The 11,303-nt window shown below is 55.9% G+C and overlaps 2 protein-coding genes across 2 annotated transcripts; both read right to left on the bottom strand.

The window, feature by feature from the left end:
- Positions 1 to 922: 922 nt before the first annotated feature.
- Positions 923 to 3,936, bottom strand: KLK10 (kallikrein related peptidase 10; the record flags this gene model as incomplete). Its single annotated transcript, XM_081216238.1, has 5 exons — positions 923 to 1,075; positions 1,650 to 1,783; positions 1,971 to 2,242; positions 2,957 to 3,140; positions 3,846 to 3,936. 5 exons carry the CDS (start codon positions 3,934 to 3,936, stop codon positions 923 to 925), a joined length of 834 nt encoding a protein of 277 aa, XP_081072364.1.
- A 2,847-nt stretch (positions 3,937 to 6,783) lies between these two features.
- Positions 6,784 to 9,353, bottom strand: KLK11 (kallikrein related peptidase 11; the record flags this gene model as incomplete). Its single annotated transcript, XM_081216243.1, is given in 8 exon segments — positions 6,784 to 6,936; positions 7,354 to 7,490; positions 8,066 to 8,143; positions 8,146 to 8,290; positions 8,294 to 8,319; position 8,689; positions 8,692 to 8,852; positions 9,287 to 9,353. Coding segments are annotated over 8 exon segments (741 nt in total). The 5' UTR covers positions 9,327 to 9,353.
- Between the last annotated feature and the right edge of the window lie 1,950 nt (positions 9,354 to 11,303).

Here is an 11,303-nt window from a genome sequence, read left to right on the forward strand (position 1 = left end):
TAGTAGGTGAGGGGATGGGGATGGATCTAACAAAGAAACCAAAATATTTCCTCTAAATTTCAGAGGGCTTCTTTGCATAAACTTAGCAACTGAAGTGGGGTGAGGTGCTCTGGTCTTAGAGGCTGAGATGGATGCAGGGTGAGGTCCCTTGAGTTCCAGTGGCCCCAGGAAGGCACAGAAGGTACCAGATGACTCAGAGACAGCCCAGTTCCTCCTGGGACAGAAGGAACAGATGTTGGGTAGACCCAGACATGGGAAACAGTGGGAGGGAAGAAGGAAGTGGTTAAGAGGTGCTTCATGGAACTTGACAGGAGCGTGAGGAATGTAATTCTCCCATCAGCCCTGAGGGATGGGGATGGTATGGGGGGTTGGGATTGTAGGGTACCCCTGTGCTTTTCTCCCCAGGACACAAAATCACACACATTCCCACCAGGACCTGTTGCCATTTAATCAGAACTCACTACCCACTGTGTTAGTACTTTGCATGACAATTACCATAACGATCTACACACACATTATAGTCTCTTCATAACACGTTTATGAGGTACACACTTCATTGCTCCCATTTTCCAGGTGGGGAAACTGAGGCTCAGAGAAGATGCTCGGCTAGCCCAAAGTCACACAGCAGGGAGTGGTGGAGGAAGCCAGGTTGGGTGATTGATAACTTCTCTCAGAGACTAGTGACCACCGGCTTCCTGGTTTCTCATGAACAAAACTTTGCCACCACTTTCTGCATCTTGGCTTCAACGCGGGCAGAGAACAGCAGTGGGCAGGAGGCATGAGGGAAGACGAGAGATGTTAATAGGTGTGGATGGGCGACAGAAGTTTGAGTGGGGGAGGGGGAGTGTCCAGCTGTCTGCGGGGGAAGGAGGGGAGGAAGGAGGAAGAGGGCAGATGGCGAAGCAGTTGCAGGGCCTTTGGGTCACTTGGAGCGGATGGTTTTCTCTATCCAGTCGCGGTATTTGCAGATCTCAGTGTAGACAGCTGGTTTCTGAGCAGAGCCGCAGGGGTAAACGCCCCATGAAAGGATGCCCTGAAGGGTCTTATCACAGACCAGAGGGCCACCTGAGTCACTCTGGGGGTGGGAGGAAGGAGAGATCAAATAAATACACCAGTGGAAAGGCTGCCACTTGGGGGTCTGGGGTAGTGATGGGGAAGGGGGGTGTTGGGTAGGGTTGGAGCTGGGTTGGGGGTGGGATGGGGTTGTGATGGGGTTGGGGGTGGCGTGGGGGTGTGATGGAGGCGGACTTGGGGTTTGGGGGCATTGGGTGGGGGATGAGAATGGAGAGTCGATGGAGCTGGGATTGTAGCTCTTGGTAGGTGAGGGATGGAGCTGGATCTAGAGATGGGGCTGGGGTAGGGGTTTAGGCATGGCTTGAGGATGGGAATGTGGTTGAGGATGGGGTGGGAAGGGGGTCTAGGGCTGGGGATTGGCTTGAGAGTAGACTTGGGGACAGGGCTGGGCATGAGAAGGTGGACCCAAGGAGGTAGAGTTGGACATGGGGTTGATGTTGGGGGAGGAATGGGATAGTGCTGGACGTGGGGATGAAATTGGGCTGGGAGTGGCTATGGGGTTGGGGATGTCTGTTTTCCCATAACCTCCCTATGCTGCTCCCATGAGTCAGAGACCCCCTCTGGCCAGTTCCTACCACGCAGGGGTCCTGACCACTGGTGAGTCCTGCACATATCATGTTGCTGGTGACCACGCCAGGATAGAAGACCTCACACTCTTTGGAGCTCAGGACAGTGACCGTGGAGCAACTCAGGCTCTTGTTGTACTTCACTGATGGGAGAAAACATCAGGTAATCCTGGGGTCCAGCCCCCAGTCCTCCAGGATCCAGGAGCCCAGATACCCAGACTGTCCCCAACCCAGGCCTCAGGTTCCCAAACCCCCCTCCCTCAGGCCCAGGAGTCCAGGCCCCTCGTCCTCCTTCCCCAGGATACAGGCCCCAGGGCCCCCAGCTCTTGCCTCTTCGGGAGGCTGTGGTGCCCCAGCCGGCGACCTGGCACTGGTCTCCGGGCTGGGCACAGCGATCGGGCAGGCGTAGAGGCTGGATTCGAGACCCCAGCACACCGGGCCAGGTCAGATGCAGGAGCATGAGGTCATGCTCATCTGTTCGCCCGGGCAGGATGGGGCCCGAGCTCTTGTACTTGGGGTGGATAATAGGAAGAGAGGTCCTGCGGAGCTGCTCCCCCTGGAGAAGCAGCAGGTGGTCATCCCCAACTCGAGCCCACAGAGGCCTGGGGAGGGAAGAGTCTTATGGATGCAAAGCCTTCACTGGGACTGAGACTGAAGCCTGAGTCCCTGGGAAGGAGGGTACAGGCAGTGGGGTGGGGATAGACACGTGGGTCCTGGCAGGGGAGGGACCTGGGGGCTGGGACTCCTGGGTCTGAGGGAGGAGGGGCTGGAGGCCTAGATTCTTGGATCTGATCGAGGAGAGGGCTGGGGACCCAGACTCCTGGGTCTGAGGGGGGAGTGGGTAGGGGAGAAGGAGCTGGAGACCTGATCTGGGGGAACATGGGGAAGAACGATCAGGTGTTTGGGTCCCTAAGTTCTGCAGGAATTGAGGGCAGAGGGTCTACCTTGGTAAACCTACCCTTTTCTTCCTCCCTCAGTGGGGACTCACGAGAAGAACAATTTCTTTCAGTTCTGAAGTCCTAACCACACCAGATCCTGACTTCTGTCTGCTGCACACAACTATCTACAGCTAAATGGAACCCTAGCAGAATCAGCTGGTCAGTGGCTCTGGATGGGCCCAGAAACGCTGAGAAAGACCACACTGCCCCCTCGTGGCCACAGCACAACCCCACCTCTCCTCTTACAGGAAGCCCTCCAGGACCGACCCCACATCGAGCTGGCAGTTCCATACCCTCAAGTACCCCAGCCCTTCCTGCCCCCTCCCCGGGGCCTGCCTCCATAGCCCCTCCGTAGCGTCCCTGAGGAGCTCTTCCTACTTATTGTTCCCGCAGTGCGCAGCCGTGAGCACCCAACTCCTGTCCACTAGGACGCCGGCGCAGTGGAACGAGAAGCCATCGAAGAGGGACACCTGCCAGGGCTGCGACCTGTGAGGGCAAGGGGCGCCGGAGGCCAGGGGGCTCGAGGGCGTGTCGGCTCCGGGGAGCAGCAGAGCCTCCGCGACTGGAGAAAGAAAAGAGGTGGAGATCAGAGCAGGCAGGACAGCAGGGCAAGCACTGGGTGTGGGATCCGAGTGGGGCTATGGGACGGGGCTTCGGGGGGGCACAGCCTGAACTCGAGGGTGTGTGTGGAAACTGGGGATCCCGAAGGAACCGAATGGAAGTGGGCGGAGAAGAACGGCGTGAAAGGGCAAGGAGGCGGGGATAAGAATGGAGTAAGGAGACCTAACAGGTTAGGTCTGGAGGAGCAGGGACGCTGCAGAGAGCTTCACGAGGTCAGGAAGGCAACAAGGCGGGGCAGAAGGGGGCGGGGCTAAGGCGGGCGGGGCGGAAAGGGGCGGGGATAGAAAGCAGCTCCTGGTGGGTGAAAGTAGGGGTGGGAATAACGCAACTCGCCGGAAGAAGGGGCGAGGGCAGAGGACGCTAAGGCAAGACTTGGGGTAAAATCGGGCGAAGTAAGAAGGGGCGAGGAAAGGACGCGGCGAGGAGAAAGTGGGAGTACGGATCCCGGAAGAGTGAAGGGGGCGGGATACCTAGGGCGGAGCTAGAAGAGGGGCGGGTCTGACTTGGGGCTGGGCTTCTCCGGACCTGTGGGTGAGTGCTGGGGTCCCAAGGGGAGGAGAAGTGTGCGGGGCTTGGTGATAAAAGCCCACTCTGCCATCGCCCCCGGTGTCCGGCGCCTCCCGCCGGGCCCTGTCCCCGGCCTTACCCCAGAGTTGCGCCATCAGTAGCGGCAGCAGAAGGTTCTCGAGGCCCCAAGGGCCGGAGGCGGCGGAGAGGTGGAGGTGTGAGGGTCTCATGGCCAGGATCTAGGCTGGGGGGGAGGGCCGGGGGACGGTTCAAAACACTTGCCGGGTCAGAGACCCCAGCCTGCCACGCCCGTCCGCCCATCCTGGGCCACCCCAACCCGCGGGGACCCGTTTAACTTGCGGCCGACAAACGCAGGGGTGGGCAGACGTGCGATCGGGGCCTGAACAGGCGTAATGGGCGCAAATACCCTAATGACGCCGCTCTGGCGTCCTCCTGCTGTCCCTACGCCCGAGGGGAGCGCTCTCCTGGCCGGGGCTGTCCCGGCTGCCAGCCTCTCAGCGCTTCGGGTTTCGCCTACCTTCACAGGTGGGCTGGGCATTCGAGGCTCCGAAGTGCGTCCCGTAGGTAAGGAAACTAAGGCTGGAGCAAGTCTCCTGCCCGCTACCCGACGGTCCCCACCTGTGCTCTCGCGACCCACCCCAACCAAGGTGAGGTGCACGCCGCTCACCTGGGAGTCGTGGAGGGGAAGAAGTGCCTCAGTCCTGCCGTGTGGGCCGCCGGAATCCTCTGCCCAGGGACCCCTTCCGGGCCCTCCCTTTTAACGCCGAAGAGCCCGTTTCCCCACCCTCCCCCCAGGGATTTACCTCCTCCCTTTCCCTCTTCCTAATTATACCCTGGGAGAGGCTGGCACCCAACCTGGGCCCCAGATTCCTGCTCTGGGAGGGGCCCGGGAATACAGGCTTCTCCCAGTGCCCGAAACACCCTTTTTAGAGATGGATTTCATGGAGATTCCCCAGGTCCCTGTTCCAAGAAGTCTTCGCAGATGAGGAAAGAGGGTGCCACATCCCCAGGGGCCGTGGGGATCGCGGGGATAGTGTCGGAGACAGATGACTGTAAGCGAGAGAGAGGAAAATAAACAGGGACGTGCATACCTAGAGTGGCATAATGAGAAAAGCCAGAATGCTGACCCTGAAAGAGGGAGGCAGAGAGATAAGACAGACGGAAGGAAAGAGTAGGAGCAAGAGATGCGCACAAACCAGGGAAAGAAAACACAGAGAGGGAAGCAGCAGATGCAGACCCAGAGGGATGCTCTGTGCTTGAGCCCTCATCCACGGCCAGAGCAGCGTCCTGTGTGTCCCAGCAACTAGCCCGTGTGTGGTCACTTCACATACTTCCTGCCCTCTGCATGTCTCCAGGTGACACACAGGCCCGTGAATCACAGGAGGCCAAAAGCTACAAGGGGCATCAGTGTCACTTCAGCCAGCTCCCTCATTTCAGGTGAGGGATGGCAGGCTCAGAGAGGGCAGTGCCTCACAGGAGGTCACACAGCAAGTCCATTTCCCAACCCAGAGGCCCAGTTCCAGCTCTGCTCATGCCAACTACCTGCCCTGCAAGGTGAGCAGAACATCAGAAGAGACCCTGAGTTCTGAACTATTTGTGAAGCATCTTCTCCAGCGAGAAGGCAGTTAACTCTAGAGGTTGTCCAGCACAGCGCCGTTCAGTTGAACTTTTCGCCGTGATGGAAATGCTCTGTTTGTGCTATCCAACACGGTAGCCACCAGCCACATGTGGCTATAGAGCTTTTGATATGTGGCGAGTGCAACTGAGGAATTACATTTTTTTGAATTAAAAAGTTTTTTTGAACATCGTTATTGGAGTTTAGTTACTTTACAATGGTGTGTTAGTTTCTACTGTATAACAAAGTGAATCAACTGTACATATACATATATCCCCAAATCCACTCCCTCTTGCGTCTCCGTCCCACCCTCCCTATCCCACCCCTCTAGATGAAGAATTACATTTCTGATTTTAGGCAGTTTTAAGTTAAATAGCCACATGTGGTTAGTGGCTACTGTATTGACCTGCTCAGGTCTTGATGAACTACCTATTACCTATTGCAGAGGTTGGAAAGAAAACAATGATAGCTCCCTTTTATTGGGTCTTGGCTATGGGCAGGCTGACTGACTTTGTGTGCTATCGTACTTTTGCATGCACGATTTTACAGATAAGGAAAGGAGTCTTTTTAAAAAAAAAAATTTATTTATTTATTTTTGGCTGCGTTGGGTCTCCATTACTATGCATGGGCTTTTTCCAGTTGCGGCAAGCAGGGTCTACTCTTCGCAGTGGTGTGCGGGCTTCTCGTTGCGGTGGCTTCTCTCTCTAGGCGCGCCCATTTCAGTAGTTGTGGCATGCGGGCTTCAGTAGTTGTGTCACACGGGCTTAGTTGCTCCACAGCATGTGGGATCTTCTCGGACCCGGGCTCGAACCCGTGTCCCCTAGCATTGGCAGGCAGATTCTTAACCACTGCGCCACCACGGAAGTCCCAAGGAAAGGAGCCTTAATCAAGGCAGTATTGCTTGTCAGTGAAGAAGTCACCTTGCTTCAGATTCCTCGCTCTTCTACTTGCTGGCTGTGTGATCGTGAACGGGTGACTTCGTTTCTCTGCGCCTCAGTTTCCTCAGCTGCAAAATGGGTATAATAATAATAGTACCAACCTTGTAGGGTTTTGTGAAGATTATGTCAGTCGATACATTTAAAAGCCCTTGGACCAGGGTCTGCCACGTAGTAAGCATTCAAAAGATTCATTTGTTTAGTAAATATTTATTGAAACCTTGGTGTGTGCCAGGAATTGTGTTTGAGACTGGAAGTACAACAGTGAACCAAACGACTATTTTCACTCCCAGAGTCACAAGTTAGCAGGAGGCAGGAGTAGAACCCAGGTCTCCTAACTCCAAACTCCAAATTGATTATTAAGGTACAGCATCTCTCATAGTCAACAAGGCCCCCAGAAAAGTATATAAAGGGGTCCTGGCTCAGGCTTCATTATTAACAGAATGAACAGGTACCACAGCACCAAGTAGGGATCAGGGGATTGGGCCGTGGTGAGCTGGTCCTGGCTAATTGTTCTCTATAGGCTTCTGGCTCCGGTCCACATATTTGCAGACCTTTGTGTAAACCCTGGGCTTTCTGCTGACAGCACATGGATCCTGGCCCCAGGAGATGATGCCTTGAAGAGACCCATTATAGACCAGTGGGCCCCCAGAATCACCCTGGAGATGGGGAGGAAGAGAACCAGTCAGAGAGGAGGGGAGGCCTCAGGAGAGGGGAAAGGGTTGGACATGGTGTTAGGGAGGAGGGGGGAATGTGTTGGAAGTGAGGTGGAGGTTGAAGATGGGGTTGGCAATGGGATTGAGGATGAGGTTAGAGTTTTGGGTGAGAACAAAGATGGCGCTAGGGTCGAAAATTGATTTGGGGATGGTTAGGGTTGGAAATAGGGGTGAGACTGGGAATGGAGCTGGGGATTGTGTTTCTGTTAGACATGGGACCTGGGAGTGGAGACGGATTGGGCGTTGCAGGGGGAAGTGGTGTTGAGGTTGGGGATGAGATTGTGGATGTAGGTGAAGACACAGTTGAGGTTGGAGATGGGAGTGGAAATGTGTTTGGAGACCCAGGCCCTGCCCTGTGACCTGGCAGGAGTCCTTGCCCTCTTCCCGACCGCCGGCACATCCCACGGTGTCTGTGATGTTCCCAGGGTAGGCGACCTCACACTCCTTGTGCTCGACGGTGGTGATGTTGGGACATCGCCAGGTGTGGGGAAGGTGCACTGTAGAAATGACTGAGGGGATACAGAAAATTAGATCCCTTTGTTCCCCTTCCCCACACTGCAGGGCTTACTCTGAACCCAGCAGAGAACCAGGGACCTTGCTCTAAATCCAGTTCCTGTCCTTCTTGCTTGCAGTCTACTCACCTCTCTGCTTGTAACCATAGCAACAGTAACGCTATCAAGTAAAATTCTTTATGCCAGTTGCTCTATAAACATTATGTCTAATCCAGCTCTAGTAGGTGGATGTGATTATTCTCATTTTATAGAGAAGAAAACCAAGGTTCAGAGAGGTGAAGCCACTTGCCTAAGGACCTACAACGAGCAGGTTGTGGATCTGAAATTGCACCTCACGTCTGCCTGAATCCAAGGCCCAAACTTTGGTCTCCGCCCTCCCCAGCCCTTACTTTTCCACTCTTCCTTTCAACTTATCCCACTATTGATACCTCCAGGTAGCGCCCTCTTGTATCACTATGAATATCATCTTTGAAGGTTCCTCTGGTTCCCTATTTCCTTCCACAATCATAAACACCTTCCCCCACCCCACCCCCCATCATACTCCTCTCCGGAGCCCCTACACTGGGGGATGGACGTGGTGCCCCAGTCGGAAATGAGGCAGCGGGTGCCAGCAGTGACACAGTGTGATGACACCCTGTGGGTCGCACAGCCCAGATAATGAAGGCTGGGGCCACCATATTCAGCAGCATGATGTCATTGCAGTGGGCTTTGCTGGGCAGGCTACTGTTGAAGTCTGGGTGGAGGAAGGACTCAGTGGCTGCTCGGGTGCGCTCACAGCCATCCCGTCACTGGAGGTTGTGTTCTCCCAGATGAGCTACATATCAGTTGAAGTGAGAGAGGTGGTGGTCAGAGATGGAAGGGGAAGGAGAGACAGGAAATGGAGAGTGACATGGGGGGGGGAAGGGGCGAGATGAAGAGAATGAAGAAACATAGCTCCACTTCCAAACTCATCCCCATCTCCCACCAAAACCTTATCCCCAGCCCAATCCAACCCCATTCCCAACACCATGCCAGTTCCAACATCATTCATCCTTCCATCTTCAATCCCAACCCAATCCCCATCATCAGTGCCCATCTCTGACCCCACTTTCCCCACCCCATACACATTCTCCCCATCCCCAAGCCCTTCTCTATCCACCTCTCCATCTCCAGCCCCCTCCCAGCCCCGCCCCTGCCCCTGCACTCATGGCTTGTGGCAGTGGGCTGCTGTCAGTAGCCATTTGAGGGCGATGAGGGTTGCCCCACAGAGCAGCCTTGTCTTCTGGAACAAATCTGCCTGCCAGGGTGGCTGGGAATGAGGAGAGAACTCATATCCTTTGTTGATCCTGGTCTCTCCCCCTACATGCCCTAGGGAGGGTGAGGGCAAAAGAGGGGGCTCGGGCATGAGACGGCTCCCAGAAATGGGGGAGGAGGACCATAGCCTGGTGTCCTATGGGGATGCACTGAATGGACAGGCTGGGGATTAAATGACTGAAACCCTTCCACACCCGTTAGTCAGTAGCCACTTTTCTGAGCTCTCTGAATGCCTCCCACACCACCCCAGCTGCCCCAGCCTCTCCTCTGGGACCCTCTTTGACCTCTCCCCATTCTAACTCTAAAGAGATTACACCTTTAGAAGGCAAGGGGCATCCAGGACCTTGTTATGGCTCACATATCCATTCAGATGCCCTATGGTTGTTCTATATTTTTAATATCAGCCCCGTCATTGTCTAGACATAGAGGGTTGGGAATCCTAGAGATTTGGGAGGGAGATCCCTGCCCATCCCCGTCTTCCACCGTACCTGTCACCAGAGCAAACGTGATTAATTGCAGAATCACCATGGCCTGGAAGGGGGGAGGGCGCGCCCCAGGTTCTTCTGGGAGCAAGGAGGGACAAGGGGCCAAATCACTCCCTGGGGAGATTTAGGGCTGGTTCACGCCCTCTCTCTCCCCCATGCCTGCTCTGGCTCCCCCCAGGGAGAAACAGCCAGGTGTGAGGAATCCCTTGGTTCACACAGCATCCAACCTCCAAACTTTTAAAATAAATCTTTGGTATGGAGGGTGGCCTTGCAGGGGCCTAATCCCAGTTAGAACCTCTCATGCCCAAGCTGCTGGGAAGGCATTGCCCAGGGCAAGCGACAGGCTGGCTCTGTTTAAGTCAGCCACGGGACCTCGTAAGGTGCGGTTTGGAGAATGTTTTCCTTCTTGCCCACCTGAGACCTGGGGCCCAGCAACTTGGGGTGGGAGGATAAAGGAACAAGGGTCCATTCAGTAACCACGCCAGGGTGATAGGAGCCCTTTGAAGGCTACCTGGGGTACATTAGGGGGCTCAGCCTGGGACATCATTCTGGTCCCCACCCTGCTGAACCCCTGCCCCTTTGAAGAACAGTGAGGAAGAGCAGGGCAGGGCTGGTCCCTTGAAGGGCCAGTGCCCTTAGCTGCCCTGGCCAGCGGGAGTGGGGCTGGAGGGTTGGACTCAGTGACCGAAGGTGGGGGTGGAGGACACTGAGGTTGGGGGACAGCTGCTGGAGATGCAGATCAAGGCAGAGAGACACAATCCCCCCACCCCAAGAAGTACAGAGCAGAAGGAGAAATGATGCCGGGGCAGAGGCCTGGCACACTCAGCAGGGCAGGTGCCTGGAGGGGAGCCCTCCCTTCCCTTCTGGACTCACGGGCTCTGGGGGCCTGGCAGCGGTTGCAGATGCGGCAGGCTGGGTTTCGGAGCGGGAGGCACCAGGAAGGCGAGCAGGCAGGGTTGCCCCCTCACCACACACACCCCCTCCCCAGCAGGCCCAGGATGACTGGGCTTCCCAACCCTGCCTTATTGCCCTGGGGGCGGGATGTGTGGGAGCCCTCCCCAGGCCAGCCCTGGGCCTTGGAGGTGCTGCCCACCTGTCACTGTCACCTCCCCAAGCCCCTCTTCTCTCTGCTTCTCTGTTTCCCCCCACCTCTGTGTCCGTCCGTCTGTCTGCATCCTTCCCTGTCTCTCTTTACCTCTCCCACATTTCTATAATTCCTTGTGTGTATGTGTGTGTGTATCGTTTTTCTTTCTGTTCCTATGTATCTCTGGGCCTTTTTCTCTTTGTCTAACTCTGTTCTCTCCCAGTGTCTCTCTGCACATCTCCTCTAATTCTTTATATCTTTCTTTGTGTCTCTGTCTCGCCTGCCTCCATCCCTGTCTCTTTCTCTCCCTCCCTCCACTTCTGTGTCTAAATCCCTCTCCATCCTCCTCATCTCCCAGTCTCTCTGTATCTCTTGTCCCAGCCCCTCCGTCCCCACAGCCCGAGCCCAGGTGGGACCCTGGCTCCTTCTGGGCCCCTCCCTTCATCATTCCAAGGAGCAGGGTTGGGGAACTGCGACGTCACACAGGTGGGGCTGCTGCCCGCTGAAGGGGCAGGCAGGAGGGTGGGGAAGGCAGGTTGGGGCCTGTGGGATTCAAGGCCCAGGAAAGGGAAGTCAGCCCTGGGCAGGTACCACAACCCCCAGCGTTCCTCTGGGGCTTCACTTCTCTGCCGACCCTTCCCTCCGCTCCCTTCTGCCAGCCTCTTAGGCTGCCAGGAACCCCAGGGTCCTCAGAATCCCACTGTGGCACTTACTTGCTCTGTGACGTAGGTCCGATGACTTCCCAAATCTGAGCCAACTCAATTTCCTCGTCTGCAAAACTCAAGTGACGATCCCTACTTCTCCCAGCTTGTTTGTTATCAGTTAGTTCTCCCTCTGTCTTACCCTCCTCTCTCCCCTAACGAGATGTGAAGCAAGACTATGGGGTAGGGGCTTCCCTGGTGGCGCAGTCGTTGAGAGTCCGCCTGCCGATGCAGG

Source organism: Mesoplodon bidens, assembly GCF_964165515.1.
Source record: "Mesoplodon bidens genome assembly, chromosome: 18".
Lineage (NCBI taxonomy): Eukaryota > Metazoa > Chordata > Mammalia > Artiodactyla > Ziphiidae > Mesoplodon > Mesoplodon bidens.